General features: G+C 39.1%; 1 protein-coding gene across 2 annotated transcripts; it reads right to left on the bottom strand.

Moving 5' to 3' along the window:
* Nucleotides 1-639: 639 nt before the first annotated feature.
* On the bottom strand, nucleotides 640-18898 carry trmt61a (tRNA methyltransferase 61A). Of its 2 annotated transcripts, none has more exons than XM_034113083.1 (4): nucleotides 18699-18898; nucleotides 16878-17222; nucleotides 7617-7883; nucleotides 640-1331 (listed from the first exon to the last, which is right to left on the bottom strand). In XM_034113083.1, the coding sequence occupies exons 2-4, from the start codon at nucleotides 17206-17208 to the stop codon at nucleotides 1030-1032; spliced, it is 900 nt and encodes a 299-aa protein (XP_033968974.1). In that variant the 5' UTR covers nucleotides 17209-17222; nucleotides 18699-18898; the 3' UTR covers nucleotides 640-1029. The 2 variants fall into 2 exon arrangements, with proteins under 2 accessions (XP_033968974.1, XP_033969056.1); XM_034113165.1 differs by having other exon boundaries at nucleotides 18653-18861.
* Nucleotides 18899-19671: the final 773 nt, after the last annotated feature.

The following is a 19671-nucleotide window of genomic DNA, read 5'->3' as shown; positions in this document are numbered from 1 at the left end:
TTTTCCTCCGTACCCTAAAAACGGGGCTACAACGGAGCTGATCCAGATTTGTGTCCGATATGACGTAATATCGGAAATGTGAACCCACGGCACTATCAGAAACGTTGCTATCAGAAACGTTGCTATCAGAAACAATGCCCGACTGTTTTGGACGTAATATTGTCGGTGCATGTTTACATTAGCATCGCTAACACTCAGAGCTAACCTGTACTGGAGAGAGCATGTGTGTGAAGAAGCAGGAAATAAAAAGGAACTCACCTTGGCTTTCTCTCGTGTATAACCGGCAAGAGAGAAAGCCTTTGAGCTCCATACTGTTTCAGAAATAATCCTTGATATGGCGTTTCATCACGGCAGTATTTAGTTTAGACAGTAGCTGCCGGGTCCCGCATGAGCTCAGACCCCTCCTTTTTTCTTTTTTACAGCTTTATACCCCAAAATCAGCACTTTTGAAACGGGAAGTGAAATAGAGGGATATGAGGCATGGCTAGAATGGGTTTGGTATTTTGAGCAAAACACTTCACATGTTTTTTATATATTTGTATATATCTGAGACCTATGCTATTGCCTAAAAATAGCATGATAGGGCCACTTTATATTGTTGCATCGAAAGCAGTAAAAATAAGTTAAAGGAAAACGAGAATCTTTTTACACATTTATTGTATTTACTTGAATACAAAAGTGCACAAAATGGAGAAAGAACATGTTGTCCCCCAACAAATGAAAGATTAAAAATGAATTGTTTTATAAAAAGTGGAGACATTAAGCATAGTCCACTCTTCTCAAAGGAAATGGATTCACTCATGCTTGATGCAAGCAACAAACCTGGTGCCAAGTGACGGTGAGGATGAAATGATGTAACACAAAGTGTAAATCCTCTCGCTGCTGCAGTGCCAGCCGGACCTGAAGGAGCCTGGTGCCTCCGCTGGATTATCACCGCCTCATTAATGTACATGAAAGCACATTAGAGCGAAGCACAGCGACCAGATTATAAAATACATCCTGTGTACTTGTGGTGTAAATAAATTATAATTAGGTCCTGGGTTTGGTAGCGAAGGTGAGGTACCCTGTGTGCCCTTGTACATCTCTGGGCGGGATGGTGGTCTTAATGGCGATGGAGGCGTGGTTTTGAGGCGGTGTTATGGTGGAGTCGGGCTGAATCTGAGCAGAGGGGTCCGGGCCGAAGTCCGGCAGCGGCAAGTAGACTGTCCGCACGTCGTGGACCCTCAGCAGGACCTCTATGGAGCTGATGTCCTCGAAACCCTGATCGGAAAACGCCTCGCACGTCTTCTGAACCTGCTCGATGCATGGAGAGAACGAACACACCCGGCCTCCTGCAGAGAAGAGAGAGAGGACAGGGGTTTAACAGCTTGTTCCTTAAAAATTCATCAGAAGATCAGTGACAAATACGTCTTCTTTACCTTCTTTTGTGCACAAACTCTTCTTTTCCATGCAAATGTTAGGCCTCACTAGAGACTAAAGGTCAGTTTTATCACCACTGAAACTCTGTCTAACCATTGGAGGTATACAATTGGAGCAAAAGAGAGCATGCATTTCAGATTTAGTTAACAGTAAATAAATCCAGATGAATCGAGAAGGTAAAAAAAAAGAAGAGGGAATAAGACTTAAACAAGAAAGGGGGTGTTTTTAAAAGTAGAAAAAACTATACAAGAGCAATTGAAGACCCAATGAGCTGCTGGTAGCGTTTCTTCATGGAAGCAAATTGGCAAAACAATCGGTCAACTTGTTCTCCACATTTTCGGGTCAAGGCCACAGAGAATAAATAGGTTGGTGGCACTTCACTGTTACAAACCATGTCTGGTATTTTTGGCAGGTATCTTTTAGTGTGAGAAATCTGTGAAAATACCAAGAACATTTCAACTGCCTGAAGGAAATGATTTCTTCAGCTGATGATAAACATACTGACCTGCGATGTTTACTTTAAAATCATCTGCTTTCAAAACTTACAAAAACCAGAAGCACTAACTTTCGGTCTCCTGGTTGTCCACAAAACCAGACTGATGTAAACCAGGAACAGAGACGGTCATAGAAACAGGAATTGCCAACAGTTGTAAATAACTCTCAGTGACGCTCTTAAAACACGCCTTATTCTCTTAGGGTGTGGAATTAAACAAATGCTTTACGCATAAAAATACTCAAAAAGATAACACTTTTTACCATCTTTGCATCCTTTATTGTGCAACATAGAGTTAAACATCTCAAAAAGGAAGATGGCAGAAGGAGTTGTCATTGTTTTTGCTTGTAAGAATTAAGCTTAAAAAAAACAGCCATGGACAAGATAAATAATCTAAACGAGATGTTTAAACTCAATATGGACTCAGGAGACATCCAGTCTACTCCAGGGAAACTTGTGATACTACTACTATTATGTGTTTATCTTATATACGAAAGAACATTTCAAAACAGACCGGTCTGAGACCTGACGGGCTGCAGTTTGTGGATCATCAGGAGATGAACCGGCGCTGTAATAAACTCAGATCACTTCTTTGAGGAGGCCTTTCATCTCTAAATGAAACCCTGCAGAGATTTCGCAGCAGGAGGTACGAGCAATAAGCCAAGGACACTTTCCACCGGCTGACCTGAAGAGCGAAGAATGTGACTCTGAACCGTGCAGCTGGAGAAGGGAGGCTTTAACGAAACGCAATGATTGTATATACATTGTATACTCTTAATCTAAAGCGCTGAGAAATAATGTTGTGTTTTCTGCAGTCTAAGATGTTTAGCTTAGCCTTGCTCAGCACTATTTATTAGTTCTTCTCATTGCAACTATGTTTAGTTTTGTTACTTTTCATTTGTTTGGTGTAATTCTCATGTATTCTGTGAAGCACTTTGTAACCTAGTTTAGATAAGTGCTCTTCAAACAAGTGTAGTATCATGAATTCCGTGCAAGTCAACTATTTCATGTAATACAATTATTGTATTTGAATGATCCTTTTTTAACTGCAGCACATTGATAGAATTATCAAAATATCAGCAAGAAGGGAATTTGCTGAATAATAAAATTGTTGTCCTTAACCTGCATGATCTAACCTTAGTACTAGTGGAAACTAATTGTAAGCACAACATTCACATATCATCAACTTTTAGGTTGACATTGTGGACTTATTTACACATCCAGTTACAAATCAACATGGTCATTTATTAGGTGTGTTTTGATGTTATAAATACGAGTACAATATTCCCTCTCTTTTGCACGTTTTTCTTCTCCACCAGCCCCTGTGCAGTTATATCTGGTATTTTAATGCTCGATTTTCATCAGCAGCCAGAGTTTTCTCTACCATTATAAGGCCTTATAAACACAACCTAAGCCAGGGGTCTCAAACTCAAGGCCCGGGGGCCAAATCCGGCCCGCGACTTCATTTTATGTGGCCCCGCAAGAGCTTGCAAAGAATATAATACGTTTATTATACGGTTACATGCCCACTTTACAGAAGCAGGTTGCCCATAAACTACATGTCCCACAATGCATCTCGTTTGTGACATGCACCTTGAAGAGACTTGCAATTATTTGCCCTGGACTTCTGCTTTCAGACGTAGTTCATTATTATCCTATCCGATAATAATCCAATTCAGAGGCAATAATGTAATATAATACATTCTTTTATATATATATATATATATTATATTAGTTACAAACCGGCCCTTTGAGTGCAACCTTTATGCGAATGTGGCCCGCGATGAAATTGAGTTTGACCTAAGCCGAATGAATATAAAACCGTATGGAGAACATCAAAATAAATAAAACAACTTCTCCCAGATCTAACGGTTCTGGTTTGTCTCCAGTGGACTTCTTTAGTTTTATCTTTGAGCTGTTTTCGGTGTTGTTCATTTATAACATCTTTTAGTTCATTTTTTGTACACACATATGGTAATAATAATAATGGTCCAAAATTATTGAAATTACATATTTATTAAGTGGATAATGTGGACTCACAATCCCACCCTAGTTCCTGCCTTTCAGCTATTTGCTGCCGAGTAGGTGCAGGTTTTCTTTCCTAATAAATCAACACTATGAGACTTTGGGAATGAGCCAGGACAGTACTTTTGCAGACAGACAGATAAATAAAGAGCTTAAACTCACATAAAAAAGGTCCATAAAGTCAATGATTCAGCTCATTATTCTCTGTATGTTCATCACTAAAGGTTTCACCTTTCACATGGTTTTCACATTTCCATTAAAAAATATATTTGATGTATAGATATTTATTTTTTTGCATGATTGTTGGTTGTATATGGTTTGAGAAATTCTTAATTTGTGGTATAAACACAAACATTTGATTTCAAACGCATTTAGTATATTTTCAAGTGCACTTTAAAGTAGTCCTTAAAGAAATCCTGCTCTGTATTCAAGGCACCACCAAGAGAGGACAGCCATTAGTATTCAAATCCTGCTTTTCTACTGCTTCCAAGCCACGACTGTGTCTGTTTCCTTCATTCTGCTCATTAAAGCTTAGCTCACACTTTGGAGGGGAATAATCTGAAGGAATAATGCGAGAGAAACTGAAATAATGGGAAACTTCATATTCCAAAAACCCCCATGCTGAGTTAGTGACTGAAATAAAGAACACGTCTGCAGAGGGCAGCCTCGTTGAAGGGTCCATTGTGTCTGACAAACACTACTATTCGGGGTTGTTGTAGATAGCAGACGTTCCTTTAGCTAACAGGAGCAGCGTTTCTCCTTGAGACCGCCATAAACACACCTCTCCTAACAACTGAACCCACAGGGAGGGGTCTGGTAGATGATTATACAAGGGCGGGTATTAATAACCCTAAATATCAACCTTACGTGCATGAATAGATTCTATACATGAGTGAAACCTATGATTCCCTTATCGGGTTGTTAATTGTTTGAGTTCATGGGGACATGTTTGCTTTATAGTTTCCTAATAAAAGAGTCTTAGAGTGAGCAGGGAGGGAGGGTTAGTCAGGATCTTTATCCCAGTCCAGGCAGGGCTGCAGGCCAAAACATCTTAGAGTTACAGCTCTTACATGCTCTCCACTGCAGCCAACTACTTTTTTTTCCTTGAGCCTGAGTGCAAATCTGTTTGTGCAGAAAAATGTACGAATGAATTCGGGCTGCGGGTGATACGTCTTGCCACTTGTCGTTGCTACTCTGCAAACAGCTAATCTGCTAATACACCGAGTAGCTGCCTGTTAGGTGGTGCTCAACACCTCAGAGCTTTTGCTTCATTTTGGTGTTTCAAAAAAAAAAAAGGTTTTTGGGGGCATTGGTGCTCAACATGCCCCTGGTTCTCCAGAGAAAACATCCAGTGAGAAAGTAAACCAAGCATTTCCTTATGGAGCCACATTCACCAGCTCTCTCTCCCTGCAGCATAACCCTGTATGGTCATGGGACTGCTTCGACAATGGCTGCACTCTATTTATCTGTATCTGTGTGAGTGTGTGTGTGTGTGCATGTGAGGGTCAACAGCTCATGAAAGGAATATGTAGCAGTGGCACCATAAAAGGGATTCAGAGAGGAGGAGGGAGAGCAGCATTCCTCTTCATATTGAGGCTTACTGTTTAAAATCATGCTGCATTTATTTGTCTCAGGAACATGAGCATGCAATCATAATTCACTGATCCTGTGCATCTTAACAGTCCCTGACTTTTCTGTCTAAAAAAGTCAGCATGCACTATTTGTATTCATTAAGACATGGTAGCGCATCACAAAAAGCCATCGCTAATATTGACTAAAAAAATAAATATATATATTCATCCAGTAGGGTATATGGGGGACAAATCTATTAATAGTCTGGGAAAACATTGGTGTCGGGAAAAGTTCTTCCTTAACAAGCAATAAAGACAAGGTAAAACACAAGATGCATAGCATTAACGCACATTTTTGCAAATCTTGTGATATCCTTTTTGAATGTACTCTGTATACTATACACAACTGGACCTTCTTTAGTCATTATTTTTGCATTTTTCATCATGATAAAAAAAAAAAAAAAAAATGAACATACTTGGTTTATTGACCCTTAAAAAACGATCGCGAGAATCATTAACTGGTTATTTGTTGAACCTATAGAATATCAACTTTGGATTTCCTTCTGACCACCTCATTAACCTGCCAACCTGTCCAGACATGCTGCAGCTTCTGGTTGCCACAGAAACACTAACATGAGTTCCTTCTGTGACTGAGAACAAACACCAACACACAAGACACACACACACACACAAAGACATGCACAAGGACAAAGTTAATAAGAGCTGTGTTGGCTCTGATCGATGGTTCGACGCGGCCGCGGGGGAAATAAAGTCACTGTCTGGTATTTTTAAAATGTGCCCAGTCATGTTCCTGCTGTGTCAGGACGAGTCACAGAAAAGTCGGGTGATGGTTCCTGGAAAACGCTCTGAATATATAAATATAGTGGCATTTTGAGTGTGGAAATATGGTGGGACATCAAATACTTTGTAAAGATGCAAAACCAGATAACAAATGATATATTACAATAATTGGGAGGGCTTGGTGAGTTGGTATGGCATAACCTGGATATGCACTTTTACCTTGTTGTCCTGCAGCTTTCATGTCTTTTAATCAACTCACAACGAATCCTGAAAGAATGTTTGTGGCTTTACCATCATCTCTGAAAAAGTATTAAAAGACAATAACTCTGACTGACATTGAGGTATTTTTACAAACAGGCTTGGGTGATTTTTCAGGTAAAGTTATGGAAGCCGTTTAACATTTGCTGCTTAGCTAAACGTCCTCATAAAAAATACTCCATGTTAAATTATTTTTACTAGAGTTTGGGCTGATAACATCCCTGGGTGGACCGAAGGTTGTGACCAGAGTTACTATCTAAATAAATACTAACAGCTGACAAATACACACCTATGACGACATCAGTTTTTGGCGAACATCAAATCAAACTGTAGTAGGGCAAAAGGCAATAAGTCCCTTCGAGACATCAAAGTTGTTTCTTCCACTGTCATTGCCAAAGGTTCTTGGCATGCACGTTGTTGTTTTAGTTCACACGGGGAAAATATTATCATGAAGGTGGGTTTTTTACCATCAGCTTGAGATCAGCTTCTCAAGCCAATTGTAAAACTGACCAATGACCTTAAATTGTTAATTAATAAAAGAAGCCAATGAGGATGTTTTTATTTAATCCATCAATAGAGAATGACGTTGCTCTCCCTGCGGCCTCTTCATTTTCCCCCCCACTTTAGATGATGGGTGTCTTTTTGGGTGTTTATCCTAGTACGCTGCAAGGGTCTAAGGACAGAGGGAGTGGTTTGCCGTAGTGGGTGAAAAGCCCTCTTAGACAAATGTGTAATTTAAGATATTGGGGCAAAGACATAAAACGAAATTGAATGATTGATATTAAATTCCTTTACAAAATGTGAAAAGTATGCAGTGTTACAGATTGCAAGTAATTATTTATTCATATAGAAGAATTTATATACCATTTAAATCAAAATGTTATGTTTAATTTGTTTGTAAATTGGGCGTTTTCTCTGCTCCAAGAAACACTTTTCTTTCTTTCTTGGTATAAACACAAACTCAGGAAAAGGAGGAAGTCTGTTTGATCTTGAAAGACTCCATTGTTTGAGTACTCGTATAAAGGACACATGCCATGTACGAGCCTTACCGTGTTTCTTCATCGCAGTCTTGGCGTGTCTCACGGCCTCCCAGGGGCTGGGGATGTCCAGGAAGACGGCGTCCGCCACCCCCGTCACGCCGAACCCGTCTTTGCACGCGTCCTGGTTCCTGACGGTGACCAGGTGATCCACGCGGTGCTCCTTGAACTCCTCCAACACCTTCTCCGATCGCTGCTGGTGGAACTCCACGGTGTGCAGGTGTCCTGTGGGGGCGATGGTTCTCAGGATGGCGTGGGAGAGGGAGCCGCTGCCCGTCCCTGAAACACAAACACAAACAGGGAGGATGAAGACAGGGGAGACTGATACACTTTGATTTCAAACAATTCAAAACAAAGGGCTTAAAACTCTGGTGCATTTATAGCAACATTTATTAATGGCCACTATCCATTTTTATTTTTTATAAATGTACTTATTTGAAATTGTTTGCTGACATACATTATTTAAACTCTGTGGTGCCAGCTTTTAAGACGTTATTATTTTCTTCTTTGATATTAAATCATAAATCTTTGGGCTCTGTACCGACTGAGAGGATTGGGGAAAACACAACCATTTTATTTTATAACCCAATTAATTGAGAAAATATTCAACATTTTGGTTTATAAGGAGAACTAACTGTTAGTTACGGCTCTAAAATGATTTATATCCATCTGTATTTTATCCTAATCTTAAAATAACAATTACTGACATGTATAAACATAAACACTGCCAATTAAACATTAAAATACTGCCTTTGTATCATTCAAATAATATCAAGGTAGAATATTAGAATAGGGGAGGGCAAAAAAATGAACATTATGGGTTGTGTCCAATTTAAAAAAAATAAAACAGAGCAGCTGATTTTGTTTCAGGTGTTTTCTAGAACCATTCTGAATGTGGCTATCAAAGGGTTAAGATCAAAGCTGTATTATACATGACCCAGTTCTCCAGCTGCAGCAACATTTCATTTGAACACATTTGAGATTATACCATCCACCACATCGTTGCTACAAGCATGTTCTTCATCAGGACAAATAAAGCACCAGTGACACATGCATCATTTTTGGATGTCTTTTGGGCATTTTGTTGCATCTAAACTGTGAAAATGAACACACTGCACCATCACATTTAGCTCCCATCACTATAAATCTGGTCTTCAAACCACATAGAAAGGTGCAACTCTGCTCAGATACAAACCAGAGTTCCCGTTAGAATATTTTTTCGCCGGTCAAAATGTCCGTTAAAGTTGAAATCTTCCGGACAAAAGTAGAAAAGTGCCGGTCAAAGGTCTTCTTTGTTATTTATTGAGCTTTAAAACAAATTGATATAATTCGATATTAAACAAACTAATTATAGATTAACTACATTATTCAAAAGTGTACAGTAATTTACAATAACACGGGAATAAAAAACGGAGTGCTCTCTCCCTCTCCTGACAGCCCGCCAATATCATGCAGCTCGCGGATCAGTAAGGACCTGACAGTAAAACTAAACATATCTATAACTAGTTTAGGTAGTTTGAGAGGTAATTAAAATAGCTACGTGTGATATTCTAACCTGAAGTGTGTGTTTTGTTCCGCTCACCGCTGCAGGTGATCATGCAGAGCTGCATGTCGACTCGTCAGCAGCAGCTGATCTCTCTCTCCCGTCAGATTAGACTTCACTCGCGTTTATGTCCATATCGATCAGATCTAGCTAGTTCTAGCTAATGATATGACTACCTGCTTATTAAAAGACACCTAAAACAATAAGCGTCGCTATTCAGAACCGGGTGAGGCCACAAAGTATAGCGCAGCATTATGCATTTGTTCCCACCGGAACCCCGAGCCATTACCAACAGATCAACGCACAATCAAACCATACAGGACATCTCTTTCTCCACATTAAGTGTTAGACATTAGAATTTACTATTCTTGTCTGTCACATAAGTGGCGCAACTGAAGCGGTATTGCGCTAAAGGGGAAATTATTTTGACCGGACATTTTGACCGGAGAGATTTAGATTTGCCGGTCTTCAGTATATTTTACCGGTCATAGTCCGGTAATTACCGGCTAACGGGAACTCTGATACAAACACAACGCTGTGAGATCTCAGAAAAACCTCAAACGTACATCTTGTTTTGTCTCAGAAATGACGCTCAGAGCTTCCCTCTGTTCTGAGACAGTCTACACAATGAGCTCACAGCTGTTCCTGCAACACACACATGCACACAAAGGCACATGCACACTTTCACACTGCTCCTCTCCACTCTGCTGATAAGTGGATGCTACATTTCTGAGTGTAACCTCTTTGTGCTGCAGCCATCTTGCTAACATGCAGGAGGTTGCTGAAGTGATGCAGATAGATACATACAAGTGGATTAATGATCACAAATAGGAACAAAATTCTTGTTATAGAAGACATCAGCCATTGTTCACGAGTAGAAAAACACAATTAAGTCAAAAATAGTAAATGTATACAAATCAACAATATATCTCTGTAGCTTCACAATACTTCATTCAAAATTATATTTTAACACATATTTAACCTATAACAAATATTGTGCTTCCTGAGCTGAGAAGGGATTTCATAATCTATGAATCATATAAAATCATTGGTTAAGATCAAATATGTAACTCTGTGGCTCCAGCCTCTGAAATGTGAATATATGTTTCTTCTTGAACAGTAAATTAAATTGGGCTCTGTAGTGTTTGACAAAGAAGCTAGAAGATTGAAGCACTAGAGGGAAGAACATGTACATTTTATAATGCAATTAACCAAGAAAATAATTCACAGTCCTCCTTGTGCATTAATTACAATAAAATGGGATTGTACTAGAGGTAACAAGACCGGCTATGTGTGCTGCAGTTAAAGCAGAGGGGAGGATTGAAGCATTGAGGGTACATCAGACAAGCCCCCCCCCCCCCCCCCCCCCCCCCCCTTCTTTCTTTCTCCTGGCATTACATCACCGCTGGCCTTTGTTCGGCTGGGCGACAAAGAGGGCAATGTTTACCCCACAGCAGCACTTCGAAATGCTAAAACCTCACACTTCTAATCCGGATGGAAACATGGATAAATGCGTAGACTGTGGATGGATGTAGTAAAGCGAAGGAATTGGGTCACTCAGATGTAGATATGCAGATAATAACGGAAGCAGCTGTACAGTACGTTACAAAACCACGGCAGCAGAGAGAGCATTTACAGTTGAGGCCTAAATGATTAGCCCCCCCAGGAGTTATGGAACATCTTCCTAAAATTCTTCCCAATGTTTCCAGCATTGATAAAACTTGATATAATCAAACATTCACCAGTGCTATTTAGTAGCTTTTGGTACATTTTGGAAAATATAATATGTTTTTAGGCTTGCTTTATATCAAATATAGTGAAAAATGGGTTGGTCAAAAATATTAGCCCCCATGTGAATTTTTGCTTTCAAAACACACCTAATCAATCAATCAGCTTTCAAACCACACCTAATCAATCAATCGGCTTTCAAACCACACCTAATCAATCAATCGGCTTTCAAACCACACCTAATCAATCAATCGGCTTTCAAGCCACACCTGAGCATTCAATCAGCATAAAAGGACTCCAAGAAACAGGCACTTGAATACCTTATTGAGAGGGACTATACTACTACTCCTACTCACCATGCCAAAGACAAAGGAAATCAGTCTTGAGCTCAGAAAGAAGATAGTGGAGGCTCATGATAAGGGGGAAGGCTATACTGCTATTTCCAAGCGCTTCACAGTGTCTAGAACTGCTGTACGTTGCATCATTGCGAAGTACAAGGAGACAAATTCTGTAAGAAACAAACCTAGGCGTGGTCGAAAGCGCAAGATTTCAAGAACTCTGGAGAGGAAAATAGTCAGAGATGTCAGCAAGAATCCCCGGACATCTGCCAAGATGATTGTTGCTGACCTGGCCTCTTCTGAAGTTGATGTTTCAAGGAACACAGTTGTGAGGGCTCTTCGTCGTGGTGGGGTTCAGGGCCATCGTCCCAGAAGAACCCCTTTACTCAAAGAGTGGCACATCAGAGCCAGACTGAGGTTTGCCAGTGAACATTTGAAAGGTAAAGATGAGTTTTGTAAGTCTGTGCTTTGGTCTGATGAGACTAAACTGGAACTGTTTGGGCACATGGATGTTGCTTATGTTTGGCGAAGAAAGGGAGAGGCCTTCAACCCTAAGAACACATCATGCTGTGGGGCTGTTTTGCAGTCTCAGGCACAGGGCATCATGAAAAATAAAAATTATGTTGACATTTTGAGGGATAATATGAAAAAATCTGCTCTTAGTCTTCGCTTAGGTCGTCGCTGGGTCTTCCAACAAGACAATGACCTAAGGCACACATCAAAATTGGTCCAACAGTTCCTAAAGGACACCAAAACCAAGGTGCTGGAGTGGCCTGCACATAGCCCAGATCTTAATCCTATTGAGAATCTGTGGCGGGTGCTCAAAGTGAATGTCCATGCTCGGAAACCACGCAATTGAGGTTGTTGTCAGTTGTGGCTCAGAAAGGGTACACTATTGACTATTAATGGCCTGGGGGCTAATATTTTTGACCAACCCATTTTTCACTATATTTGATATAAAGCAAGCCTAAAAACGTATTTTATTTTCCAAAATATACCAAAAGCTACTAAATAGCAGTGGTGAATGTTTGATTATATCAATGCTGGAAACATTGGGAAGAATTTTAGGAGAATGTTCCATAACTCCTGGGTGGCTAATAATTTAGGCCTCAACTGTATATCTCTCAGATAAGACTTTTGGTTTGAATTACATCATTGGTGATTTAAACGATGTTTTATCATTCACATGAAGGACTAACTGTGCTGATTGTCTGCCCTGACTCGACTTTATGTTGTATCCTTCAAAAATGTATTGTATACGATGCAATTTGATACATGAATCTGATTTGTTGACTGTTTTAAGGTCTGTACTCAACTTCTGATGTTGTGTTTTTTCCGATGTATGTAATGGATAGCATTGTTACCTCAAAGAACATGTTGTTATCTTTCACATTTTTCAAAATACACGTGATAGCCTTTTCATGGAATCTGGTGGAAAAATTGTAGACTTTTTCTTCACTTTTACTGCAAATGTAATCCATTTTTGGTATATTAAATCAATGGATAAGACCCAAACAAATTCAATATATACACTGTATCACACTATATATTTTTCTCTAACTTAATGCCAAATGCATTAAGAGTTAGTGTGGTCCATTTGACGAACTGCATCATGCATTTTCTACATTTATTAAGAAAAACCTATAGAGAAAGGTTGGTTTTTAATCGTCACATTTAATATAAAAAAAAGCAGTTTTTTGCGGTTACGTTTCAGCACTAATAACTCCTGCAGCATTCAATCTCAGTGCAAACATTTTAAGCCATTTCATCCATATGTGGCATTACAGGAACATGATACATTTAAAAGGCTGTTTAACACAACTGCACTACAAACTGCAGCCTCACATTGTGCTTCTGCTAATACAGTTTACTGTTGAGAGGAAGTGGTTGTGTGTCTCCAGCAGACTTGATGGGCGAGCCCAGATCTCAAAACCAATCTGAACTCGATCCGCATTAAACAGACGATCAATCAGAACTCGACTCTGGACCTCAGGCCAGCCTGCTGACAGCTTCATTTTACATCCAAGCACATTGCCAAGTCCAGCAGAAATACACTCATCAGCAGTTTTGTGTAAAATCATGTCAGAGAAGTGTACATACCATTGACATGTGTTTATAGAGCACATGCTTTAAACTTTTGTCCCAGAGTTGGCTTTTTTCAGATATACAATAACTTTTGGGGAAAGACAAATTCTTGTTGTGTGAAACTGGAGATCAATGAATACACTGAACAGGAGAGTCTTGGTTAAAGTCAAATTTTCCTCTAAATCAGGACTGCTTATAATCAGTCTGCACTCCCAAAGCTGGATCTGTTTATTATTTAGGCCAACCAGGAACATCACACTGGTTTCCTCAAGGACAATTCTATAGGATTTCTCCAATTAACACTGTGGCGAATAAAGCTGTTTTATACTACCATGTTTGTTCAGCAAGATATTCTTTATATATGAACGACACTTGTGTTTTCTGAAAAATAAACGCAAATGCCAGAATTATAAAGCAAACTACACACTGATTAGAAGAGTTTCCCTGTTGTATGTCCCTGACAACCTCTCTCAATAAGACACTTTTAGCAACCTGCAGCTCTATCTTTGCATCAGTATTGTCTGACACTCAGTCGTGCTATGTGCATTTGGTTCATGAAATGGAGAAGTGGTAACTAACCACGTGTGTTTCTGGTTGTCATGAAGAGGAAATGTTACTTTGTTTGACCCCCGCCTTAGACGTGTGTCTGCTGAAAGAGCTGGTGGTTAATGCGGCTGTCAGCTCTTCATCAATAATACACACACGCTAAACTCTCTTTCGTTTTAAGTGTACTGAAAAGTAGACTGTTACTCAATTTGATGCAGAATTTTGTTTTTCTGCACACAAAACAGAGATTTGCTTTGATGCAAAGGGTCATGGCAACCCGTGACTCATATCAGCATTTCTAATCTGCTCACAGGACAAGACGTCAAGTCTGTGGGAAGCTACTGTACAAGGGAGAAGAAGAAGAAGATGGTGGCGGTTGTGGGGGAGGGGGACTGCTGGCCTATTCAATTGTAGGTCAACTCCTACAGTACTTTCAGATACTATCGTGGTGTTTTCCCTAGACGAGACGCAAAAAACCAAGCCTGAGGTCAAAGAACTCAAAGTCGCTACAGGCATTTTGGAAAGTAAAGAGTAAAGTTCTCCAATAATTAACCCACTTCTGTCTCTGTATACTTCAGTAAACCCCTTAATGTTTGAGTCTTATGGCAATTTTTGTGTGTGTCTGTTTGCTGCTATGAAATAACCGTGATGAATGTGCATGTATTTGTACGGTGCATTTTAAAAAGGCCCTACTTCCTCTTTCCTGTTATGTGTTATATAGGTTTTTGTGCAATGAAATGGTCTGCAAAGGCCAAAATCCCTATGTTCAATCCAAAGGGAGTTTCTCTCCCACACCTCCCCCCCCCCCCTTGTCTGAAACACTTGGATTGGATTCCTTTGTTTACTTCAGTAACATCACTTTGAAACACTCGCGCTGCGATTGGCTAGGGTTCTAACATGGGCAGGACATCTCTAAGCGGTTGACCAATCACAAAAGAGCCGGCCAGCTAACCAATCAGAGCAGACTGGGCTCTGGTTTCAGACAGAGGGTGAAAAGAGGTGCTGCAGCACCTCTTTTCACCCTTGGTCAACAGCTTAGAGATGTCCGGCCCCTTAACCCATCACATACAATGTGTCGGAGCGCTAGCCAATAGAAGCACGAGCGTTACATAGTGATGTCATTATGTTCTGGAAGTAAACAAAGGAGTTCAATGCAGACCATGTCTGCAGCAGTATGAGAAAATTAAAGAGCTTTTTGAACATTAAAGCATGGAGACATGTCACAGTAGAGGGACAAAATACTAATATGAAAAATAAGCATAATGTGCTCTTTAATACAATGACTCACAAGCCCTTGACTTACAATGAGTATTTACTGAGTATACTGAAGCTCTGATACAGGTAAAAAATAAGTAAATAGTTTGCTTAAAACACTCTGCCAAGGTGACTCCTCTCCATGACTGAATGCTCCTTCAGGAAATGCTCGGCTTGTAGGCAGAACCACCGACAAATGTATCACCTCTAATCGCTGCATGTTTATACAGCTCCCTGACAGAAAGTCCTCCACAGGAGAGCACGTACTGCTTAAAGACTTTCAGCCTGAACATTATGAGTCACCACTGTGTCGTATAAAATGCTGATTAGCGCCTCATCGACTTATAACAATACTCAAGTGTGCAGCTAATAAAATGCTGCATTCAGTATTTAATAAACCGGGTCTTTTACCTGATATTCAAACCATGACTCGTCTGAATTAAAATGCGATAAGACATGCAAAGTCATGGTTTTAATATAATGCCAGTGTTAAATATGCATTAAGAGGTTGAGAGTAATGTGATACCAATGCAGACAGTGCAGCCCTGTTGCTGACTTAACAGATTTCTATTTGAGCTCATTCATCGCCCAAGAGACCTGACCAACCACGCACACAAACACACACACACATACACACACACACACACACACACACACACTGTTTCCTCTAAGTACAATCAATGAACTGACATGCGCAGGGCTGCCAGCACTAAAACATGATGGAGCACTGCACCACCGCACATATTAACATCCTTGCCCATCCCCCACCCGCTGCCCTTGGACTGGATGAGACTGCAGATAGGCCGAAAAACACACCAGCACACAGAGTGATAGCATTGTAAAAAATAAGAAGGAAATGGAAATAGACCAAGGAGCTGAAGGCGAGACAAAAGGCGACAATGTCAACACATATTGTGTTACATAATTGTGTTAGGCACATCTGTGAGCCATCACATGATGTGTAATTTCAACAGCTGAGGCTCTGTGGAAAAAAACATCAGACTCAAAAAGGTGTGAACAGCTAGAATAAAACCAGGCGCTTCTTAAAGCTGCAATGGTACAGATTTAAGGCTTTAATATAATTAAATAAAGCCTGCAGTAAAGCTAAATAACACATTCTCCATATGGAAGAAGGGGTGTAGAAGAATACAGATGCTTCATGTATGAAAAATAGCACAACATAATTAAAGCTGTATTAAAAACTTTATTTAGATGATGTTATCAGAATGGTATACAGGGCAACTAAACCCAAATATATAGACCAAAGCTTAATTCTAACATTAACACAGTTTTTTGTTAAAATGTAAATAATATTTGATCCTTTTTATTGTTATTTTTTTATCTGATTCTAATAACGTTTTTGAATAAGAAACGTACTATATTTGATATTGTTTTATTGGTATTTTAAAAACAGATTTCTGTTATTTTCCATCATTTGTTTCTAGATCAGTAATCTAACTTAACAATTGTTTTACTATTGAGAGACATGCAGTATTTGTGGCTATTTGCCATTTGGCCATCTTGTTCTCTTAAAAAAAAAAAATGGCCGGTCATTGTGGACTATCTTGTAATAATTTTTAAGTGTAATGTAAATTCGGTGAAAGCATCGAACACTTGCTTTTCGAGTAAACACATAAAAACAATTGCGAGTTAAACCCATTCACCTTAGATGAGGCCAGGTTCTCGCATTACTCAACTATTTGATCATTTTTCTAGACCTAATCCTTACTTAAGAGGTATTTTCCAATATGGCTGTTTTTAATGTTCAGTAACCCTCACCTGACTCGCAGACCACACTCCCCGGCTTCAGCTCCAGCATCATGGTGATGGTGGCGATGTCGGTGGTGTAGAGAATCTGTGTGCGGTGCGGCAGGTTGACGGTCCACAGCTCAGGTGTGGGGTGAAGCACGTACACCCAGCCACCTTTGCTGCAGGTGACCTTTGACCCGTACCGCTGACCGATCAGGTCTGTGGAGTGGCGAATGACCCCATAACGCGTTTGTGTTTGGGAGCCCCGTTTCACCTTCACTGGCGTCATGGATTCATGGCCCAGGTACACGATGGCGACGTCCCCATCCTGAATGCAATCCGAGTACTCCACAAAACTCATGGTGAGAACCGTACCTACAAAAGGGAAGAAGGAGAAAAATGCTTTATTCAAAAGTCTACATGGAAAACTAGCATTGATCTGAATCAGACTCTTTATTCATCCCAACTGGGGAACTGGATTTCTAAACAGTTGCCCCATTTGAGAATAAAATATGATAAAATAAAATGAAATCTAAATATTTGTAAAGACAGAGATCATAAAGTAAAACATAGCAGGTTGAGCTGCAATATACTAGCAATATAGGGTAACATACATGCCTGGGAAACATTGTCTTTGGATATAAAAGTAAAGACCACAGTATTAATAACCCTACAGCAATATTTAAATAAATGTGAATTCTTAAGGTAAAACAAATGTTACGTTTTTGTAGCTCAAATAAGGGTTCTTGATATTAAGATAGTTTCTGTTATGACAGTACGTAATGTATGTTATATGTCACTCTGTTTGTGGAACAGATATATTGTACATGTTTTATATAGTATTTTCTACCCATGTGTAGGCTTTTTTACTTTCATTTTTTCTTACCATGTATTTTGTTTTGCACTAAAATACTAATAAACTTAAAATGAGATGCCAAACTATACAGACATGATATTAGATATAAAAAACTGTCTAATCAATGTATTTCTGTTTTTCTTCAGTCAAATTCACTTTACATGAGTCAGTTCACAGTTATTGTTGTCATGGTAACAGCTATTTGTCTGTATTGATTTTTAAATAAAAGCATCACGTGCACCTACCGTTATTACTTTATTTAAAAACTGCATATTTCAAACTGAAGAATAACGTTTCTTTCATTTCAAAGCTACACTTCAGAGAGAGAAGCTGGGATTCACTTTTGGCTGCTTCACGAAAGACAAGAAATGTCGAACAATATGGAGAAGATGTAAGTGAGATTAATTAATTAATATTCTTACAGTTGTAATGTTCCTTAGGGTTTGTGTCGAAAATGTTTTTTCCTTTAAATATTTTTTTCTGTAACATATTGCTGTTTCGGGTAAATGTTTCGGGTTAAGTTAGATGCTTGTGTTTGGGTAAGTCAGTTAATTAGTTTGGGTTAGTTGAGGACTCGTGTTGCCTCAGTAAACCAAGGAGACATACTTTTGGGTTTGTAGCTTTTCTGTAACGTTAACTAAGCTAACCGTTAGCTAATTTAGCGATAGGTTATCCCAACGGACGCAAACGTTAGTGGTTATTGCAGTGTTAGGAACCTTAACATGAAATAATTGGTTCCCATTTTAAAGCAGCTAAATACATAACTTTAACTCCCATTTTTTAAAGAAATTAACACAGTTGCTAGCTTCAAGCATACAGCAGGGTCACAGTGCAGAATATCTGTAAGCACTCATTTACAGTGAACGACTTCTAAGTTAACAGAATTGTGGCTTTGACGTCAAACGTTGGTATAACTGGCTAACAAGCTAGCATGCTAACGTTAGCTCACCTAACGGTTAACTTCGTTCAGAACCGTTGGCGGACCCTCAACGTACCTTCTTCAGAACCCGCGTGCTCTGCAGTTTTAAACGAACACAACCGTTGCTCAGTAAACGGTAGGTCTTAATGACTTTGAATGTAGATGTGGAAAGGCTGTCAGAAACCATTCATTCCCTGCACACACGTGGTGTTGTTTTCAGAGGAAGTTGACGAGACACAACCGGATGCTGCAATGACTTCACGGATTTGTAAATTCACTTTGCGGACAAAGTAAATTCAAAGAGGAAGTCCAGATGATTTGTAAATCTACTTTTTACCTCCAGACGCAGCACATTTTTTTCTGCTAGGTACACACAAAGGTACAAAAAAAAAGAAAACTTGTTTACTAAAGGTGCCTTTTGTAAATAATAATTAAACCATGTTTATGTTGTAGCGTGAAAAATAAACCACTATATTAAATATCTAAATATATCGAATATAAGTATCACACTGTAAAAAAAACAAAACAGGTAGCAAGTTAAGGTTTTTTATTTAGAATTGTATTTCAGTTAAATTACAGGATTATTGTTATGAACATGTACGTATCAACATTGAGCAACCAACGTTGTTAGGCTTTCTTAGTTAATATTGCTCTTAATTAATATAGAAACAATTAATTTATCTTCATCAATTGTATTTATTTACCTATTTTATTTTGAAAAAGAATCCCTTTTTTAATTTGATTTTTCTGATACTGCTCAATCTCAAAATAGAACATATCTTTTAAACACATCTTTAATATCATCTGTTTTATTTATTTGAATGTAAAATACATTTGTTTGTGAAATGTAGCCTGTTACTATGGCTGTGAATTAGATCTAGATAAATAATCATGGCGTCTCTTGACGGAAGATTTCCTAGAGTTCCACGTACTTCTGGAGCATGGTGAAATAACAGGTGATTCGTTTTATAGAAAATAAACGCTGGGTCAGAACAATTCATTTGCAAATTACACTTTATGGCACAAAATAAATTATGGGTTTAATCTGT

Source organism: Trematomus bernacchii, unplaced genomic scaffold (assembly GCF_902827165.1).
Source record: "Trematomus bernacchii unplaced genomic scaffold, fTreBer1.1, whole genome shotgun sequence".
Classification (NCBI taxonomy): Eukaryota; Metazoa; Chordata; class Actinopteri; order Perciformes; family Nototheniidae; genus Trematomus; species Trematomus bernacchii.
Note: the sequence above shows the minus strand (reverse complement) of the source record. Positions and strands in the feature narration are given on the sequence as shown.